Genomic DNA, 22117 nt, shown 5'->3' on the forward strand with positions numbered 1-22117 from the left:
GTTTTATGTCATCCTCCCCCGAGTCTGAACCATTTCACTCTGGGTTGAATGAAGTTCACAGAATAAAATGCTTGATAAAGTCTTTTCTAAACTACATTTCTGTTCTGTTGTTTTTCTCTCTTTTTTTCAGATTTGGTTTTTGTATGTTAAGAGGCATTATTAACTTTCCAAACAAAATCAGAGTAGCTTACTGAATGAAAGACGATTTCAGGAAAAATTATTGGCTGAACTTTCAAAGAGACAGAAGCTCTGTTCCAAAACTTAGTAAGCTGCCTTTCTAGACAGCATTTTATGGCATCATAAATATGAGATAAAAAGACATACTTGTGACATAAAAAGTCAAAATATATTATGTCATAATTGGAACTTTTTGTCATAATTAGAACTTTGTATCCCATTACTTCTACCTTTTGTCATAATTTCAGCTTTAATGTCAGAATTATGACTTCTTATGTCATAATTATGATTTAGTATCTCATCATAATTTCAACATTTTATCTAATAATAATGACTTGTATGTAATAATTACGACTTTTATCTCATAATTATACATTTTAATCATTATTTTGACTTATAATAATTATTTTAACTTATAATTACAGCTTTTAATGTTAAAATTATTACTTTTTTGTCTCACTCATGACTATCTCATTTTTGGCTTTTTGTGATTATTTCGATTTAAATCTCATAATTATTATTTAGTGTCTCATAATTTTGACATTTTTTTATCTCATAATTTGACCTGGTTATTTCATAATTATGACCTTAAATACCTTTTTATCTCATAATCATGATTTAGTATCTCATAATTTCACATATGGAAATGGAATTCCATGTAGGCAACAAAATTATGCTGCCTTCTACTATACTGTATTTTGGCAGAATTTTAAAGCAGAATCTATGCTTTTCAGTCATTGCAATCCTAGAATGCTTTGCGACAAACCCAGTGAAAACATTCACTCAAGATGGTGGCCCGAACTGAGGGAAAGTATAGGCCTATGTCTACTTCCATACTATGTAATATGACAAAAGAAGCATGTCAAAAGAGTAGTAACCGAATACACAGTATGAATGAAGAAACACGAATGAAGCAAAAGTATGAATGAAGTATGAATGAAGCAAAAAATTCCACTTACTTCCAAAAGTGCGTCACTCTAAAAACCCTATGGATATGCTACATCAAGCAGAACATACTGTTTTTGTGTAGCTAAAAGTTAAAGTTATAAAATGGCCAGTAAATTTTTTCAGTAAATTCAGCACTCTAACTCTGATTACTTGGATGCAACATTGGTAATACTTTTATTCAAAAATAAAAGTATAAAAAATAATTCTATACTTTTTTTATTTTTATGCTAATGTGAGTACTGAGCCGTTAGCTTAGCAACCTCCTAAAGTCAAACTGGAATGTGAGTAGAGTATCTCATTTCTGTGAGGACACTATTTGTGTTGGTGTCTTTGTAGAGTGTTCAATTTACACTATTTAGAGAGTATGCAATTTTGGAAGCAGCTTAAGTATACTACCTAAAGTAAATACCACCTAAAGTGTACTTCGGCACAACGGTCCATGCACTGTCCCAATTTTTGTGTCCATGCAGATGGTCCACGTACAAAAGCACAGGCACGAGGTAAATTTTTAGACAGAATGAGTCCACATGTGTTACTGCGCATGTGTTGAACTTGTCCATCTATGCTTATCCATGGTTGAATATACTTTGAAAGCTCTGCAGACATAGCTGTGAGCAGGATGGAGGAGAACGTGGAAAAAGAAGTATACTCTGGCTTTTATAAGTATGCATAACCCTGGTAGACAGTATCGACCTTAGTTTAAAATGCACAAGTAAGCAATTTTCTGCAAATGTGCCAGACTTCCAATTCATTAGCCGCTATAGGTAACTAAAAGCATGAAAAAGTAGTAAATGGAAAATTATTAGTGCCACAAAGCAGTGTATTCATGAATACGATAATAAATTAAAATAATAGCAAACACCAGTTTGCAATATCAAGCAACATAACGTTTTTGTTCAGCTAAAAAAAACTGGAAGTGAATGACATTGGAAGCTGCACACATTCAAAATAGTTCTAAATACTCTGTATTATGTGTAAATAATGTAGTTTTCTGTTAATTCAAATGCTAAAGGTCATTGCACACTGAGTACGAAATTTTCGTCCGAAATTTTCGCAATTTAAAAAATAAATACGACCTCACGTTGTGTCAATCACGTTTAAACACTGCCTCCAAAACTTTTGTCCGTCATAAAAAAATTCGGATCAGGTTCAATTTTCTGCGTTTTCGCATCCGTAGCAAGCATTTTGATAGGAAAGGATGAGGAATACGAAAAAAAAACTAATACGAAACTTTCAGACTCAGTGTGCAAGGTCCTTAATTCTGCAAAGTCAAGCTCTGCTGGAATGTGAGTAGAGTTTCTTATTTCCATGAGGAGCACTATTTGTGTGACACATGGCGCATTTGTAGAGCGTTCCATCTACACTTAGTATGCTGTCTTAGCAGGCAACTCACTAGTTCTGTGTGGAGAATATTTTACTATTGTGCATTTTTAACATCTTGGTCATAAATTTGGGGGTCTGGTGGTGTCTACACATTATTGCTGTGTCTATTTTTTTAAAACTTGACTCAACTTAGACCCTCACTTGACGAGGCAGCCCCTATGTCGGGGCCCCCACACACACACATACCTCCCACTTTGAGGTTACTGGGCACTTGTGAAGACTACCGCCTGAGTTCACAAAGATTTACCACTTATACAGCGTCACTCCCTACATGTCTCTCTCACACTCCCTTTCTCCTCGTCTGCCCTCTCTCAGACTCTCTTCTCTTACTGTATCTCTCCTCTCACTTTGCCGTTTGACTCATGCCTGCCCACGTTCTCATTCCGGCTTGCTCTCCCATCTATTTGCTTTGTCTGCGTAACATTTATCAGTTCATCTCCCCTGGCCAGCCCTCTCATATCTGTTACACCACCTGATCTCCCTCTGCGTACACGTCCATCTGTGCTGCTATGACGACTGTCGGTAACCACTGCGACCTGTCATCCTCACACACACAAATCACAACTGTAATGTGATACTACACTACACTACATGCTTAGAAAGACTCATGCTGTGCAGAATCATCCATAAGTACAGACACAAAAAACATTTTGAAAAAGCTGTGATATATAAATTTTGAAAAAGCATATTAGCAGAAACAGTCTAAAAAATAGTGTTTGTCCTGATTTGAGATTAAAAAAAGTAGAATTTATGACACTTTTTTTCTCAGATTGTATTGCAGATTGGCTGATAAACATAATCTTATTGCATTTGCATGACATGTTTTGTATGATACAGCTAATGCTACTTAGAAAATGTGGGGTGTTTCCAAGATGGGTGCCATATCTAACTTCAAGAGATTTTGATTATATCTGGATTTATGACTTTCCTAAAAAGAATTATCCAAATTTAGAGACACACATAAACGCAACATGTTGAAGTGGTCACAAAGGTTGTTTCGTATGATACAGCTAATGCTGCATATAGCACATTTCCAAGATGGCCGGCAAATTTGGCATGCTTTAAGGGATTTAAATAATTATGGAAGTCTTCTGCCACTGAATAAAAAATAAAAAATAAAAAAAAAATTGAAAGGGTAATTGCAACTTTTTATCTCACAACTCCAACATTTTTTCTCACAATTGCGAGTTTACATCACACAATTCAGATTTTTTCTTCTTCTCAGAATTAAATGATACAAACTCGCAATTCTGACATTTTTTCAGAATTGTGAGATATAAACTCACAATTCTGAAAAATGAAGTCAGAATTGCAAGTTTATAGAATTGCGCGATAAAAACTCGCAATTGCGAGTTAGAAAGTCAGAATTGCAAGATATAAACTCGCAATTCTTAGAAATTAAGTCAGGATTGCGTGATATAAAGGCGCAATTGCAAGAAAAAATGTCAGATTTGTGAGATAAAAAGTCACAATTACCTTTTCTTTTTTCTTTTTTTTTTAATGGCGGAAACGGTCTTCTATAGATTATACCTTGTTTTGGTTTATGACTTTCCTAAAAATAATATCAGTGATATTTACAGATACACAACAGATGAAGCATTTTGAAGATGAAGCAAACCTTAATTTTTGATAAAGCGTTAGCATGCGCATTAGCAGAAACAGTATGATTTGTGCTAAAGAAGTAGAATATATGATACTATTTTTGTCAGTACTATTGTATTGCAGATTGGCAGATTAACACAATCTTGAATGTATTTGTTTAATACTGTGTTTGTTTGACATTATTTTTTAAAATACTACTAATGCTACACTGAAAATGTTGGGTGTTTCCAAGATGGCCGCCAAAAGTGGCTTGTTTTCAAGAGATTTTGGTTTTGGTTTCATTTTATTTTCATAAAAAAAGTATCACAGTCCGGACCATAATTATATAAATGATTCTTCTGCAAGTAGAGAGTAATTTATGGTGGTATTAAAATACAGCTTTTCTAAGAGGATTAGCATGCTAACAGTAACAGTAAACTTCTAGCATGCTTAAAACCCAAGGTAAAACAAATCATCTTACAAAATACTCTTTCAACAAGACAATTACTGTCTAAATATTTTATATTTATTTGTCTACATTCACATGGTAGTGGACTTGTTTTATAGTGGTGTCACATCTTACTGTTTTGTGAGGGTCTTGCGCTTTGTTTTTGAGACCATGAATATAATGGTTCAACTTTTAAAAACATGTCTCGGGACCCCAGTCTGCAGCCCACTGTTTATGAAAACAAGAACTTATGCTATGCATATGCCACTTAAGAAACCATAGCCATGTTTGTCTTCTAAATGAATATGCTTCCAGCTGGGAGGGAAAATGTTTTTTGCAAAATTCGATTGGGAAAATAAAACAATCAAACCAATGATAAATTTAACACTTTTTATATTTATATTAAAATAGCATTATTACATTAACAATAATTTTCATCAAAACAAATAACAATTAATTACTCTTGGAAGCAGATGGGTAGTGCATCTACCTTTTATAAATAAGTTACGTAAAAAGCCAGAAAAGAAATGCATCATATACAAACAGTTATTTTATAGCTTTACAAGATTCCAGAAGCAGCTGAATGCACAGACGGACGTTTGGGAACAGCAGGCATTAAATGTCAGAGCACTCCATACCGCCCCCTACAGGATGGGAGTATTTCACGCTAACCTCATTACGGCTAAACACAATCTTCTTTATTTTATTTAAATACTGAATTAGGTACTATTTGACCGTGCATCTACCAACATGCGAACATTAAGTGCTTTCAGCACTCCATAGTTGATAATCTCCAGTGTATGTCATTCCAGTGTTTTTGCACCAATTAAATAATGTACATGATACTGAGAGATCCTTACAAAAAAGTACTGAGGCGGTACCATGGTATCAGATGGATAACCATATTCATATACCATGGTATATACATGGTACTCCAAAGTACGTCAACGAATACCATCATATCACCATGGTAAATGTCCAAAAGACTGTTTTGTAAGTGCTTTTACTCCTCGATTTCATATCTGGCCAGCTGATATTTTGCTATTTAATAAACTTGCAGTGTTTAAGTAGCTTGGAAAATGTACAGATTATACATTTTGAGATGAATTTGTAATAGTTATTTGTATTTTATACTTTTCTGGAAGTCCTGAGCTTCATATCTCCAGTTGTTTTGCTCTTTGAGAGTCCGAATTCACAAGTCCTAACAACTTTCCAGTTACATATTCCAGTTTTACTTCTTCCAGTTGCTATTCCAGTAGTTCCTCCAGTGGATAAATAGTCCACAATTGTTTTCCAACTCGACCTGCAGTGGGTCTACATCATTAATTGGCATTTGAAGGCTACTTTTACTTTCCCCAAGAAGCTAATCACTGATTTGAGCCAGATTCTTGGCAAACCAGTAGTTCAAGTCAATATTGCACCACATTTGGCAGTTGTTGTGCTGACCGAAGTGTGAAGTGTATTTGGCAGACCGCAATTGTGTTGTTTTAAATACAGTCTCACTATTTGGCAGGCTGTGTTTGCGTCTGTATGGAATCCCTTTTAAGTCCTTTCTCACAGGATATCCTGAGTACGACCAGCTCCCGTAGTGTAGAGACCACAGAACTGGTGGCCTCCTACAACTGCAATGTCTGATGGGAAATGTAGTTCATGGGAGCTTATTTGGCAAAGATCAAAGACATTTCCAGTTATTATAAAAAGATTTCCAGTGTGTCTCTGCTATATCCTGTGTGTGTGTCTCCACCCAGACTCCCAGCTTTGTGGTTGCTCCTGGGACTTTGGAAGCAGTTCAGAGTCTTGGTCTTCAGGACATTACCCTGTTAGAAGATGGAGGTCCAAATCTGGTTAGATCTTTGATTAGATTTCACTTGAAAATTTAATTGCTTTGTTAAAGCTGCAGTGTGTAATTTCCGTGCCGCTAATGGTATCAAACTGAACTGCAGTCTGTTTAAATGGGCTCAACCAGTGCTGTCTATATATGGAAGACACTGTTAACCTTAGCATTTGCTAGCCTTGTTAACCCAACAATGGTAGATGGGGTGTTGGAAAATATTTCTGCAGTTCTGTTTGATGGCACTAATTACACAGAAATGACTCAGTTTTGTTGTATTCTATGTTTAATAGTGTATGGGTCAATGACATGTAAGAGCGTTCACAAGGTACTCTTTGCATTCTTGTTGGTTTCATATCATTTTGAAAAAACCTTTATATCATTTAAGAAAAATTTAAAATTAATGACTTTAAAAGTGTCATGTGGTGTAAAGGAAAAATTATATATTCCCCTAAAACTTTATATATTCATCTTACCTTATCGTTATTTTCATTTGATTTAAATATATTTTTCAAGGTAACAAATTTCAAGGATTACGCGTTTGGTGAAACATGCCACTTGACATTTTACAACCTGATGTCATTTCCTGTTTTGGTGCTGGTAACCAAACAGTTGACTGTAGCCACTGACTTCTAAAGTCAATGGCTACCGTCAACTGTTTGGTTACCAACATTTTTCAAAATATCTTCTTTTGTGTTCAACAGCTGAAAGAACTCGATACAGGTTTAGAACAACTTAAAGGGTTAATTCACCCAAAAATTTAAATTAGCCTGTGTTTTACTCACCCTCAAAGCATCCTAGGAGTATATGATTTTCTTCTTTCAGATGAATCCAATCGGAGTTATATTATAAATTGTCCTGGCCCCTCCAAGCCAAAAAGCGGGTGCTTTTTGTCAACAGTCCAGAAGACGTGAAATAAAGTGCGCGCATCTGTAATAAAATGTGCCACACACGGCTTTGGGGGTGAATAAAGGCCTCCTGTAGCAAATTCATGCGTTTTTGTAAGATAAATATCCATATTTCAAACGTAATAAACACTTTTCTCTCACTTCCGGTATCTGTCGTACGAGATATGCTAGTCTCGCGAGTTTGTTTACAGGAGCAAAAGAAGCAAAGTTTCCTTAATTTAGCAAAGGAAAACTAGTCTCCTCTTGGCTTATATTGAAATCCTCCAACATTTTTCTTTACAAATCCTCATTTTGTGCTTCTAATTCGTGACCGGCATTTTGTTTTGTTCTCTCTCATCACTGATCATGCAACGCCGACATCCTACGTCATCCACCGGAACGACTTCCACGTATGCCAGTCAGTAGAAGTAAGAAAAAGTGTTTTTACATTTGAAATATGTATATTTATCTTACAAAAAGGCATGGATTCGCTACAGGAGGCCTTTATTCACCCCCCGGAGCCATGTGAGGCACGTTTTATAACAGATAAAATAAAACTTTATTTCACGTCTTCTGAACTGTTGGCAAAAAGCACCCGCTTATCCTCATTGTAAGGCTTGGAATAGCCAGGACAATTTTTAATATAACTCCGATTGGATTTGTCTGAAAAAAGAAAGTCATATACACCTAGGATGCTTTGAGGGTGAGTAAAACACAGGTTAATTTTAATTTTTGGGTGAACTAACCCTTTAAGGTTGAGTATTTGATTCTTTCACTGAGGCTTTTGCATCTTTTTGTCATGCCATTGAGCCGTACACTTTCGATTATCATACTACAATAATAAAATTACATTATCATTGCTCTCATGGAGGCCTTGCTCATCCTCCTCCGGTGTTTCCGTCGGCGCTTCCGCGGGGGCTGAAGAGGGGGCGGAGTCTGTGTGGCTGAGGGAGTGGTGGGAGGGGCATTTGTCACTATGGGATAATAAAGAAAACAGAAGGCTGTGGTTAGAAGGACGGTTGGATGAACGCTGAAAGAATTAATCTCAAGGCAGCCATCACAATATTAGCGTTACATGATTTGTTGACCCTTGACTTTATAAGCTACCTCTGACGTTAAAGAAATGGAAAGAATAACAGGAAGCATAAGCTACTAATTACAATACAATGTGTGTACACACACACACACACACATAATGACTCACTCAATAGACATTCTATACACTGACCTGTTCTTTGTGTGCTAGTGTGTTGTTGGCTAACTGCTTGAGTTGTATGTTGGTGAAGCTGATGGTGTCGGTGGTGTTGGTGACGGAGATAATGTTGTGTTCCCTCTTGCTGCTGTTCCTTTTCCTGTTTATTTTGGTTACTTGCTTCTGATTGGTGGTGGTGGTGATGATGTTTTCTAACTTCTGATTGGTCAGATTGATGATTTAGTACTTCTGATAAGCCACCAGATTGGCCAATGACCTCAACGTGGCTGTAAGTGCGACTAAGACCATCTAATTGGCTGCTGTGTGGCACGCTGTGCTCTGATTGGACGGAATTGTGGGAAGGATTGTTTTTTGGTTGCTCTGGCGTTGTTTGATATGGTTTTGTCTGTTGATCCTCTTGTGGATGTTTGTCATAATGCTGTTGTGTCTTTTTCGCCATGTCGTCGCCACTGTGTTCGATTTTCATGGGCTCAGCCTCCTCTGTTTGTGTTGTGTCACTCATCATGTGTGGATCTCCTAATGTGGTTTGTCTGGTGGGAACATCTCCTCTGCTTGTATAAACTGGTGTGTGTGTGAGTGTATGTTGGTATGGGCTTTGTCGGTACCCTTGTGTGTGAGCGACTGTGTATTTCGACTGCCATTGTAGTTCCTGACTCTCTCTATCCTCCAAATGGAGCCTTTGATTATGTTTAAGTTCATCATTGCGGTGTAGCTCCTCTTTCGATTGCGCCTTTGGTAATGTTACTTTAGAGTGGGGTCTAGGCGGAGGAAGGGGTGTGGTCTGAAGCCGTGGGGATTGCGCAGAAACACGTGATTGACAGCTACAAGTCACATGGTCCTCCACAGGTATGACAACCTTCTCGTAGAGTGGTTGTCGGTTGATGAACTGGATTTTTGTCATCTAGACAAAAAAAAAAGAGATATTAAAATAATGATATTTACAATGATAAACACCACTTTCTGAACAAATCCCATCATTTTACTAAGCTAAAAATTTGACATACTTTTTAGCATTAAAAATTCAAAGTACACTTATTATATATTGGGTAAAATAGTCCATTTGTAATTAGGGTTGCAAAGGGGTGGAACATTTCCAGTACATTTTCAGAAACTTCCCCAAAATTTCCGAAAGATTCCAAAAAAATCCTGGAAAATTTCCTGGAAGAATTGTTGAATAAGTTATGTTATTTTTGTTTTCTTTGCACACAAAAAGTATTCTCATAGATTTGCAAAATTGAAGTCGAGCCACTGATGTCACATGGACTGTTTTATCGATGTCCTTGCTACGTTTCTGGGTCTGGGAACATTTCAGTTGTGTTGCTGTCTATGCAGGGTCTGAGAGCTCTCAGAGTTCATCAAAAATATCTTAATTTGTGTTCTGAAGATGAATGAAGGTCTTACGGGTTTGGAACGTCATGAGGGCGAGTAATTAGTGACAGAATTTTCATTTTTGGGTGAACTAACCCTTTAACAACGTGATATGCTAATTTGCATAAAATACACAGTACAATTGGGTAAAATACTCTATTTGTAATTAGATTTAAATAGTTTCATGTTAGCATATGTTGCTAAGCTAACAATGTTATATTCAATTAGCATTAAAATGCACAATACATATAAATATTGGGTAAATTTGTGTTTTTAAAATTATATTTAACTATTTTGTTAGCATGTTGCTATGATAACAATGTTATACACTAATTAGCATAACATACAGTACAAAAATAGTCCAGTTGTAACTAGATTTGACTATTTTATGTCAGCATGTTTCTAAGCTAACAATGTGACACAAATACGTATACAAATGTAGTATACAAATACTTCACTTGTAAGCAGATTTAACTTTTTCATTGATATTTTAAGATATTGAATGAAATACAAGTATTGCGCAATATACAACTCTGCGCAGAGCATTCTGGGAATGATTTCTCAGCGAATGATTAGTGTAATGATACTTGACAGTTTAGCCAAAATAAATCTTTTAAGGCATTATTATATTGCCTATCTTTTAGAAAACTTGTTGTCTAAAAACAGCTACAAAGTCATTGCAATTTTGCGCATAAATACCTGTAAATGTCGTGTTTCTGTGGTGACTGGCACACACTGTAAAACACGTGTGTTGCAGCAGCCCGAACAGCGCTGCACTTCCACACACGGAGGCCATAACAAGAAGTTGGCGTTCCGTCTGTCCAACATCGAACGGGTCACTTCCATAACTTCTGTTCTCACCTTACACATCGCCTGATGGGCCACCTGAACATCTGTGAGAGAGTCAGAAATAACAACAGTTGATTTAACATTTATTTAACGTTTATTTATCATACTTCCACACAGCAGCAGCCAAACTGGATGGAAGGAAGTTAGACAAACCAGACTAACAAGACTACAGACACACTCTATAATTCACCCTCTCAGCGCTGTCAAGTGTGTTTGTTGTACAGTTCACAGGTCTGAGGTGCACTTGACTGAAAGTGAGCACTCAGAGAAAGAGAGAAAAAAAACATAAGAGTTTGAGTACATGTGCGAAAGAAGCGTGGGTGGTAAAATTGAGCTTTGAAACTTGTGTGTGTCTGTGTGTGTGTGTGTGTGTTTGAGGGTGACCTAAGGACATGTGGCGAGACAGGACGAGACAGAATCAATCACAGAGACGCAACAGCAGACTCCAGGCCCATATAAGCACATCTCACACACTCGCACAAACACACAACAAAGCCACAACACCATTGTGGAATGGAGATGCCACAGTGTCTCAAAATAATCGCCACAGACTGGAAATACATTGAAATTCTACTGGAGGACAAAGATGAAGAGACGGGAGTGTGGAAAAGAGACAGCGAGACAAAGAGAGGAAGGGAGGGAATGCTAGCAGACTTACTAAGGCTTCTGGGAAGACGTCTGTGTGTTCCGTTAGAATGCATCTCATCCTCGGGCTTCTCATCATCTTCCTCTGAAAGTGAAGGACAAAATGAAGGAGGAATTAAAGATATGGAATGACTTCATGACTTTAGATTTGTGACCTTCTGAAATTCACCAGTTAAGTGTAATTTCATTTTTGTGTAATCAGACTTTAAAGGCCTGTTCACACCAAGTACGATAATTATAATGTTTTGGGGAAAGTTACTTTTAAAAGTAATGCATTACAATATTGTCTCACTCCACAAAAAAGTAACTAATTGCATTACTTACAGAAAGTTACTTTTTCTGTAAAGTAATGTGTTACGTTACTTTTGCGTATTTGTGTTGTGTTTCTTTATAAAGTGACATTTTTAGTCGTTTTCACGGATCCGTGTGAACGGGGGATCATTTAGATAAAATTGTCATCTGCACCCTAAAAAAAACGCAAAAAGAAAATGTCTAAACGTACCTTAATTATACACGAATAGAAAAGTCAACAGCAAAGCTGTAGTGATATCATTGGAATAACTTTCAGAACAATTTCTTGCAGATGATGAATGATACAAATATTGACAGCCAATCAGAATCCATCCGACAAAGCACTCAAAATTTAAAGCAGCAGATGACAAAACGACAGCATACACTTATATTTTGTGTGAATGGCCTTAAAACAACTATAACGATAACAACACAGATAAACAATTTCACTCTAATCGCTTTCATAATAATAAAAACACTCACAGCCAATCAGAATCCACCTGACTTTAACAAGCCTGAGGATGTAATGTGGCATACGACAAAACTGCAGCGCGCTTACAATAAACAGAGTGTTATTATCCAGATAAGATAAGCAGATGAATGTTTCAAATATTGACAACCAATCAGTTTCCACCTTTTAAACATTTAAAGTGACAGATGACAAAACTGCAGTGAACACTTATAATAAACAGAACGTCATAATTTATTGGTATAGTTATCGTTGTAGTTATCATGGTGTGAACGGTTGTGGGGGGTTTTTTTCTCTTTCTTTCTTTTTTGCATTTTCAAATTTCAGTGAGCATTATCTTTTACAAAACATTGATTTTTTTTTGGGGGGGGGGGGGGCATCAGGACTTAGGACATATATTTTCTCCTTTTGGGGAGACACTTCAGTTAAAACATGTAAAAAAAAAGAACCACCCACTCATACAGGAAAGAGTTGTTTGACTGACATGTAAAGTGACCAATCACAGTCTGCTTTTTTGTTTATCGGACATAATTCTAAAAACAATGCAGAACATACATCTCTGTTTACTAGAAAGCACCATGAATATCCTTCAAAGAAAATCCTTGAAATTCTTGAAAATCATTTGAGGCCAAAAACGTTCTGAACTTGCGACTATTTCATCAACTAGATATTCTTTTAATGTGAACCTGTACATACGACTCATGGAAACTCGCCATTGTAATGTGCATTTAAGTTGCACAACTCTGCTTTGTCTGTGTGTCTGATCCTAAAGACCTGCTGCGTCTGGGATTGCCATTTGAATCCTCTTGATTCCACTGTCCCGACACCTTGCCGTAAATCTGATCAAGCCCTGTCAATCTACTGTATATCCATAAGTGACATTCGTCTGGTGTAATAGCTCTTGTAGTAAGGGTCGTAACATTGTTAAATCCAGCTAAAATGCACACACATACACACACCGGTATAGGGAACAATAGTGTAGCCTTGTGTTTGTGTCCCCTCTGTAAACTTTGAGCTGGACTGGGCTCAAGGTCACTGCTATTGTGCCTGTGAAGAGCTATACACGGCCCATTCACGTAAATATTAGCATTATCCACATGCATGCACACACACACATGTACACACACACTGCATTCCAGACCCCTCACTCTTTCCTGCTTCACCTTCCCACTCAACACACCCCAGAAAACACACACATTCCACAAATGACGAGACATTTACTAGTGCTGATAGGGTTTTTATAATAGCTGATGACGATATATAGAGGAAGAGATTGCACAATATATTTTATTTATAAAAAAATTTGTTATTTAGCGTATTTCAAGTATGGGATCAGCTTTACCTACGGATTCTACGTCCAGAAGTCTCTTCAGATCATCTACGGATGAGATCGGACTGTTCATCACTAAATCCACCAGAGATGGAGGGAAAGGGTCCCCCTGATGAAAAAAAAAAGAGAGAGAGAAAGAGGTGGTCAAACATGTCTTGAAAAAACACACCTGTCTGGGTGAAAAACCGGGTTCCTGTAATTTCAGTAAGATACATGTCTAACCAGCGTACATACGACACGTGTTTGCAGAGTTACAGAGAGCATGTGTGGAGAGCTCCATTTGTACTTTGTGTTTATTTTTTATCTCTGTCCTTTATTAAGCTGCATTACTCATAATCAGGTCACTCTGTGTGTATGTGAGATGTGGTCAGTGTCATGTGGCAGGCACACAGTGGGAAAATAAATATATAAATAAAACATATTGCCGTAAGCAACAAACCAATCAAAAATCACATCCCCACACAGCGTTCCTCATAAATGTGTTATAATGTCTTACAGTATACTGCAGTTTACTGATTAGTTGGCCGATGTAGACCATGTTATAAACCATTTGTTACTGGTAATGGTAGTACCCCATTTCGAGCAAAATTCGAGCAATTTAAGTGCATCTAGTTTGTTGTCATTAAATTGTATTATGTATATAACCAGCTGCTAACTTTCCAGTTTAGTTATGAAAACATGATATCTGAATGTTCTCTGAACGATCAAAACATCCAGTTTTTTAAATGTTATGTGAACATTACAGAAAACATTAAGGGAACGTTCCATTTTATCATTTTGCAAACATTGTGGAAAAGTTACGTTTATATGTTCTCTGAACCATCCGAAACTAATCAGTATCAGTATTAAGATTTTTTTTTAAAAGTTAGATAAACATCCAACTAAAATTGTTTCAGAAAAAAAAATAAATAAATAAATAAATGTTCGTTCATAAATTTGAGAAAACCTTGCCAGAACATTAGCCAAAGTTCTGAGTTTGTTTCCTGTTAGCTGGGTATTAGCATAAAATCAGCCACTAGCCAAACTGCTCTCTAGATATTAGCATCGGCGCTTGAAAAATCCATTTAGATGGACCACTAATAGAAATATTGTAATGTTCATTTCGCAAAGATTGCAACTTGGGATGGACGATATATCGGCAGACATGATTAACCAGTAGAAATTTGTCAACTGGTAGAGATTTTTGACTATCGTCTCTATCACGGTTACACACTCACGTGACGTTGCTGTGCTGCGTGGCCATAAAAACATTGTTAACATGCATTTTTAAGCTTTGTGATTTAATAACAAGTGATTTTAAGCCATTGAAACGCAAATCAGCAGCAAAAGAGAACTCATTTCGTTATATGCACGCTGTCTGGAAGATTGTTTCGGAGTTATTTTTGTCTCTTTATAGGCCTTGAATAGTTAATTACATGGCAAAATGCCCGTCTTTGCAAGAATCCTGATAAATACAGCAATTTAGACACAGCAGTCTTAAGTGAAATCAAACAGCTGACAAAGAAAACGCATGTGTAACAGTATACTGGATCCGGGCAGCTCTTAAAGTGACAGCAGTCTAATATTCCTGCTGTCTGTCATTTATGCTAATTAAACATGAATGTTTGATTAACGTTTGTAATGACTATTTTCGATTTTTTTTTTTAAATTTAGGCTAGTATTAGTTTTTTTCTGAGATACTTACACTCGCGTCAAGAATTATGAAATGTCTTTGGTATCAAAAAGACCTTACTTAATGCAAAAATAACTATATCATGATATATATTGTGAAATAAATCATTACCATGAAATAAAATTACTCATATCGCGATATAATATTTTGGTCATATCGCCCACCCCTACTTGCGACCTATTTTTAAACTAAGCAAACTCAGCTCATTCAGAGAACGTTATGTATGACGTCACAACCATGAATACAATACAACCGCCCACATTAAGTATGCGAATGTGACAATACAGTCTCACAACAATTCGTAACTATTTTGATTTGTTCGTATGATTAATTTGTACAACCTCATTCATACATTTTCATACGATCTGTTCTCGCCCCAGTGAGGGATAGGTTTAGAGATTAAACTTTATACATACTTTTTCATATATATCCCATTGTAAGAATTTGTACGAAATTGCACACTTGCAAATTATTTATTGTTTTTTGTGCAATTTCTCGTGCAATCAGGTTGGAATGTGAACGCTTGTAGCTACACAAACTCTGTTTCATGCTTTGCTGCATTCTGAAATGCAATGAATCATAACAAGAAGATTTGCATACAGAAGCCTTAAAGGTACAGTAGCAACAATCTGTTTCATTCAAAGAATCAGAAAGACGGTAAAAACAGTTGTGAAAAATTAAATTATGATGGTATGAAGCAACATAATAAGTACACTTCTAGGGAACAAAACTAAAAACACAACAAAAATGCAGAGTAGTAGTCAACCAAGTTAGCCAGATGCACAAAACCAAGATGCCGTCCAGTTGGACAGTGAAAGACCAACGGTCATCACCATGTGTAAAATTCATGATGCATCCTCAGGTATGAAGAACTGCACATCAGTGTGAAACACACATGCACTAAAGCAGTATTTCATACCCACTGTTAAGTGCATGTGTGTGTGTGTACTGCAGTCACACATACAGTATACTGATCCTATTAGGATGACATCACTCCCATTTGCCACATGCCGTACTGAATCATGGGACGCAGGAATGCCAATAGTTCATCCAGGGGAAAAGTTGAGGAGGAATGGGGTATAATTATGGACCTGGATTGCCATACGCACACACTTGAAACATTAGAGGGCGGCCACATGGCAGTCTGCCATAACTGAATTCAGACATAAAGAAATACTGTATCCACACCTGCATATACAAACACACTGTTTGTATAAATAGATGCACTGAAAGAAGTACAAAATGAAGGATTTGTTTAAAAAAAAAAGTCTTCAATAATCATGCTTACATAGAGGGAGATTAACTATTATATGAACGGATAAGCACAAGCACAATAAGGTCGATCCATCTTCCATTTTCCAAAACTGAGTCATTAATTCGATGCACATTTGTTTGGCTCAGCTTTCATTCGCTCGATTCCTGAGTCATGTCTGCAAAAGCAATTTCGATTTTTTTTAAGCCCTCGGGCCGTGACACACACGTAATGCCCCGAGAGACCCAAAGCCAAATCATCTTATGTGATTCCATCCACACATCTTTAACGTGCCGCCTAGATTATTCCTCTCTCTTATATAACTTAAACACAAGACTTATGATGCATCAGCTGGAGGACTAAAATCCCATCAGCTGTGACCTTTTAAACTCCCTCGAACAGTCCGAATCAGAGCGCTGGGTTTTAAAGGGTAGACCTGACATAAAGTTTTTTGTAGGTTTGGTGGTGATATCCAAGAGATGGATTACAGAAACATCACAAGGGGATTTAGGTCTAATAGTGTGTGTGTGTGTGTGTGTGTGTGTGTGCATGTGTGTGGAAGGTAATTGATGTGTATGTCATAAAGACCTTTCCATAAAGGTCAGACGCATATGTGAGAATATCTGCAACCCAATTCAATAGGCATGAATGATTCTGCTGAATCCGTTCTGTTACTGTAGGACGGATTGTTTTGGCAGATACCGATATATTTAGAGAGCAGGATGGCTGACAGTATCATATTATTGCAAATAAGATTTGCATTTGCAAAATAACTAACAGAGAAATCACAAAAAAAATTTTTAAATGTACACAATCCACTGATGAGGCAGCTGATACAGTTATACTGCAAGTCGATACCGATAATCTCAGAATGGCCAAATATCGACCAACATATCAAATCCAATTTTATTATCACCAGGATTCCCACAGCAATTGATTTCCAATGACTTTTGGACTAAATAAGTATTTAAATATTAAATTCAGGCTGACACACTCATGAATCATTTAGACAGATTTGTGAATCTGTTTGATTCGCTGAAAAGCCCTGAATTAGGCACAACTATCATTTTTCAGCATTTTTACGCATACACACACATGAATCGGTTTGAATCAGAGGCATGAATCATCCACTACGATTTTTGATCAAGTTGAAAAATGTACATTCAAATGTATTTTTAAGTAATATTTGACATATACGTCAATGACTTTTCCGATTAGATTTTATTTACATGAACTTTTAGAAAAATGCACATTTAAAAATATTATATTTTTGTGCACACATACACACACACGAATCTGTTTGACTGATTGGTTGAAAAGACCAGAATCATCCACCACTATGGTTTTTGATCAGGTTATTGAAAAAAGTACATTCAAATGTATTTTTCACATAATATAAATATTTTAAATGTACGCCCATGACTTTTCAGATTTGTTTTTTTTTGTTTTTTTCACATGAAGTTTTAGAAAAATGCACATTCAAAAATATTTTTAAAACATATATAAATATATTTTTTTACATGATTTTTAACCAAGTTTTAGAAAAAAATTACTTTTTTAAATATTTAAATGTTTACAGTATTCAAGTATGTCTGTGTGTGTGCACATGTGCGCATTAGTTTTCAGATTTGATTAATTCACATCATTCTTCCTAGTCTGGAAAACACAAGTTTCTATGACCGTGGGAACCCTCCAGAGGACCTTCTTCTATAGCAACTCGCAGCACTATTTTAATACGGCTAAAGACGTACCGTAGTGTTAAATGCACAGCATAATTGGGGTTTAAGCAGTGACAGTGATGCTCTTGGACTGAGTGATGTGTTTTTGGCAGTGGTGCATCTGGGAACCCATCCAATGCACATTAATGCTGGCAACCCTAACAGTGTCTTTGTTTGAGTTTAGAATTGCACACATAAACAAATACAGATAGATTAAGCATCAAATCAAGTATAGTTTCTCTTTTCGCCTCCACTCTGGGGCCAACGCGCAGTCAGGCATGCTTATGAGGGAATTTGTTACAGTTTGCTCGAATTTCATCCTCGAAATCAAGACAGTTAAAAGTGCGCTGTGAATGCAGCTATTGTCAAATGAGACAAATGAATTAAACTCAAACCGAGCGTGACGTAAGTCAGGTGAGGCTTACCTGCGCGCGACCGGACCGCAGGCACGCCGCGAGCGCCGCGAGCACCAGCAGCAGCAGCCGCGAGCTCATCATGCGCGCACATCCAACTGTCTCTCTCGCTGTCAAACACACACACACACACACACACTGACTGCAGGAAAGTTTATTCCAGAGGGGCTGAGTCACTTTGAACACCGTGCCAGCTGGTCCTGTTTGACATTTAACGCGCGTATCCCAGATCTCAAGTGTGGAAATGAAGTGTTCGCGTCAGCGGTCCGTTAAAAATCGCATGTTAACGATACACTTGAAAGGAAGGAAACCAAAACTCCAGTCTTCGGATTAAAATATCAGCTTTAAATATCCAAGTAAAATACGTCCAGCGTGTTGATTTTCAAAAATAGCCCGTGCATTTTCATTCCAGCTTTGCAATGCAACTTTCCCTGGCGCTCGCCCTGCAGCGTGTTTCTCAGGTGCTCTAATGTCGCGCGCTGGTGCACTTCGCTCTGGCTTCAGCCTTAAAAAAACAAACCCCGCCCCCTGAGTTCTGATTGGCTCGCTGCGCTTTCGAGGCTGGACTGATGTTTCCATATAAGGCAAATGATTAGAGTGATTCTGCACGGATGAGGGGGGTCTTCATAAGTGACCTGACATTCTCAAAGTGTGACTTTTATTGGGAGAAAGGCAAGAGTTTTCTCACAGCCACCTGTTGTGTCTTGTTCACTGGAGGTTATAGCAAGTGCTTTTTGTACTGTGAAGCCACACTGCACTGGGCGATCAGAACTGGTTATGAAGAGACGCTGGACATGAAATCATATACAGTATATGCCTGAATCTTATGAAATATGTCTTATGAAATTTATTTTAGGAGCATTAAGATTATTTTACCCCAAAATAATAAAAAGGGGGATTGATTGATTGATTGATTGATTGATTGACTGATTCATTCATTCATTCATTCGTTCGAAATAATAATACAATTTTTTTGCTTATTTTAGGACCATAGAAAGTTTTTTTTTGTATTATGAATCTGTGACATTATTTCATAATTATTTCCTTCCCAAATTCATTATTTTGATATAAACATGTAAAGTGCACAGCTGTTGCACCATGAATTTGTCTTACTGCATTTGATGCTGATTTAAATAAAATGATCATTTAGCAGCAATTGACATTATTTTCAAGACAATGAATTATATTATTGTCATTTATATAATATCACAAAACCAAATCTTAAATGGGTCTAAAACAGAATTAATATTAGTTACACACTCAAATTTATGATATACATATCATTAATATATATATTTACATTTCATTCTATTACAAATGCAAATAACCCACTTCAAATATAAGTAATACCATAAAAATAAATGTAACTACTTTTTTAACTTTATTATTATGCATGTATATCAATACTATTAATATAAATTCATTAATATTATCATTGTTTATTGTTATAAAATTGTCACGGTGCACACAGCAGGGAGGAACGAGGAGACGAGGGTAACTCAAAATACAGTTCTTAATAAGATCCATCACAGACAGGGCAAGACAAGGCAAGGTTGACACAGACAGGAACACCGGGGAATAATGAGTAGACTAGACAAACACTAACTGAACAGGCAGGACCTAAATACACATAATTACACAAACCTGAACAGAATGGGGGGCACTCTGGAGGCCCCTCAGGACAGACATAGACAGGAACACAGGACGGGGACCTCCAGAGCAGAACAGACAGACGGAGGCCATGGCAGGGCTAGGAGCTCCGGAGGCCATGTCAGGTGGTTATTGTGGCCGTGGCCACATTCCTCGGCCCACCCACTCCACCCAGAGCTCTACAACCCTTGGAACCTTGGGAACCTTGCTCTGGACTGGAGTCAGCGGCGGCCGGCGGGCTTGCCACATGCACTCCAGGCGGGCTAGAGTCAGCCACAGCCAGCGGCGATGATATCCCCGCGAACGGCAGGCTTGAGGGAGCCACGGATGGTGGCAGACTGGAGGGGCTCGCGGCCAACAGACAGGATGACGAGCGGCGACTTCCATGCCGCGGGACAGACAGACAAAACGGGAACAAAACTAAACTTTCAAAAACAAAAACGAGGTGAATGGGCGCTGCTTACGGTTCGGTCTGGTCTTCTGTCACGGTGCACACAGCACGGAGGAACGAGGAGACGAGGGTAATATATACAGTATACAAAATACAGTCTTTAATAAGATCCGTCACAGACAGGGCAAGACAAGGCAAGGTTGACACAGACAGGAATAACGAGAAGACCAGACAAACACTAACTGAACAGGCAGGAACTAAATACACATGACAATTACTGATAATGACACACACCTGAACAGAATAACAGACAATCACACTAAACAAGGACAGGAAGCAAACCAAATAAGGAAACAAGAGGCGGGAACACATGACACACATGACAGAGGACTGACAAAAATATTATTTTTGAGACTGATTCTAAAAAATTACATTTCATTCTGTATTTATATATATTTTATATTTATATTACATATTTTTGAGATTGACTAAAATACAACAACAATATTAATAATAATTATAATTATTATTATTATTATGTAATATTTTTATTTTTATTATTTAATCATATTTATAATTTGTTTCTTATTATTGTATCATTTTTGTTTTATTTCATTCTTCAAATTTTATTAAACGATTAATACAGATATATCTTTTGATTTTGGAGTGCAATATGACTCATACACATTCTCGACAAGCTTTGTGAGAAATAATAGATAAAATACTAGGAAAACATTAGTTCGATAATGTGTGTTACCATATATATCTTTTTAGATATAAATATTGGCCAACAGAGAAACTAAAAGCTGAAACACATCAGCAAATTAGAGTCTGATTTCACAAGGTTTTGTGTTTTGGGGTTTCCAGTCGAGCGATGAGCCTGAGTGGATTTGTGAAGGTCTGAGCTGACGTTTGGAGATTGAAAGTTTAAGTGAGATGTGAAATCCTCACTGCATGTCCGGTGTTTGCCAGCTCTTCTGCTTTCAGGGAACTTCACACATCACAAACTGCGGGAGGTCAGAGGTCACAGGGACACGGCAGCCCCCTCTGCTGCAGCAGCAGGAAGTGACACGGGCGTTTGGGCGTCTCTGGGGGGCTATTTATATACCTGCTGACCTTTTCCATCCACATGCAGCGAGTGATTGACATGAAACACGTTATTGTGAGCCGCAGGAGCTACTGATCACCTGCGCTTCAGATCACAGCGCACTTGGCACAAAAAATCACAATGGACAGATTCAACACTGCAGCACGACTGAGACTAGAGAGAGATGGAAGAGAAACAAAGCATAATTTACCTAGAGTAACCTGTTTAATAAATGACTGTAATCGCTGCTATTAAATAATAATAATAATAATAATAATAATAATAATATTTTTCAACAACAGTAATAAAATAATTATTATGAAATAAAAATACAATATTAATAACATTAAAAACAACAACAATCATTATAAATAATAAATACATTTAATATCAATAACAATTAAAAAATCTATTATATTATTAATCATATTATTATTATTATTTAGTAAAATTATTTTATAATATTTTATTTTATAATATAAAATTATATTATTTTATAATTATTTTATATTAT

At 36.9% G+C, this 22117-nt stretch overlaps 1 protein-coding gene across 1 annotated transcript; it reads right to left on the reverse strand.

Moving 5' to 3' along the window:
• Positions 1-4913: 4913 nt before the first annotated feature.
• On the reverse strand, positions 4914-18941 carry pdgfba (platelet-derived growth factor beta polypeptide a). Its single transcript, XM_058762001.1, has 7 exons — positions 18488-18941; positions 13433-13529; positions 11344-11415; positions 10536-10729; positions 8484-9369; positions 8106-8229; positions 4914-6354 (listed from the first exon to the last, which is right to left on the reverse strand). Exons 1-7 carry the CDS (start codon positions 18557-18559, stop codon positions 6342-6344), a joined length of 1458 nt encoding a protein of 485 aa, XP_058617984.1. The 5' UTR covers positions 18560-18941; the 3' UTR covers positions 4914-6341.
• Between the last annotated feature and the right edge of the window lie 3176 nt (positions 18942-22117).

Source organism: Onychostoma macrolepis, chromosome 22 (genome assembly GCF_012432095.1).
Source record: "Onychostoma macrolepis isolate SWU-2019 chromosome 22, ASM1243209v1, whole genome shotgun sequence".
NCBI classification, from domain to species: domain Eukaryota; kingdom Metazoa; phylum Chordata; class Actinopteri; order Cypriniformes; family Cyprinidae; genus Onychostoma; species Onychostoma macrolepis.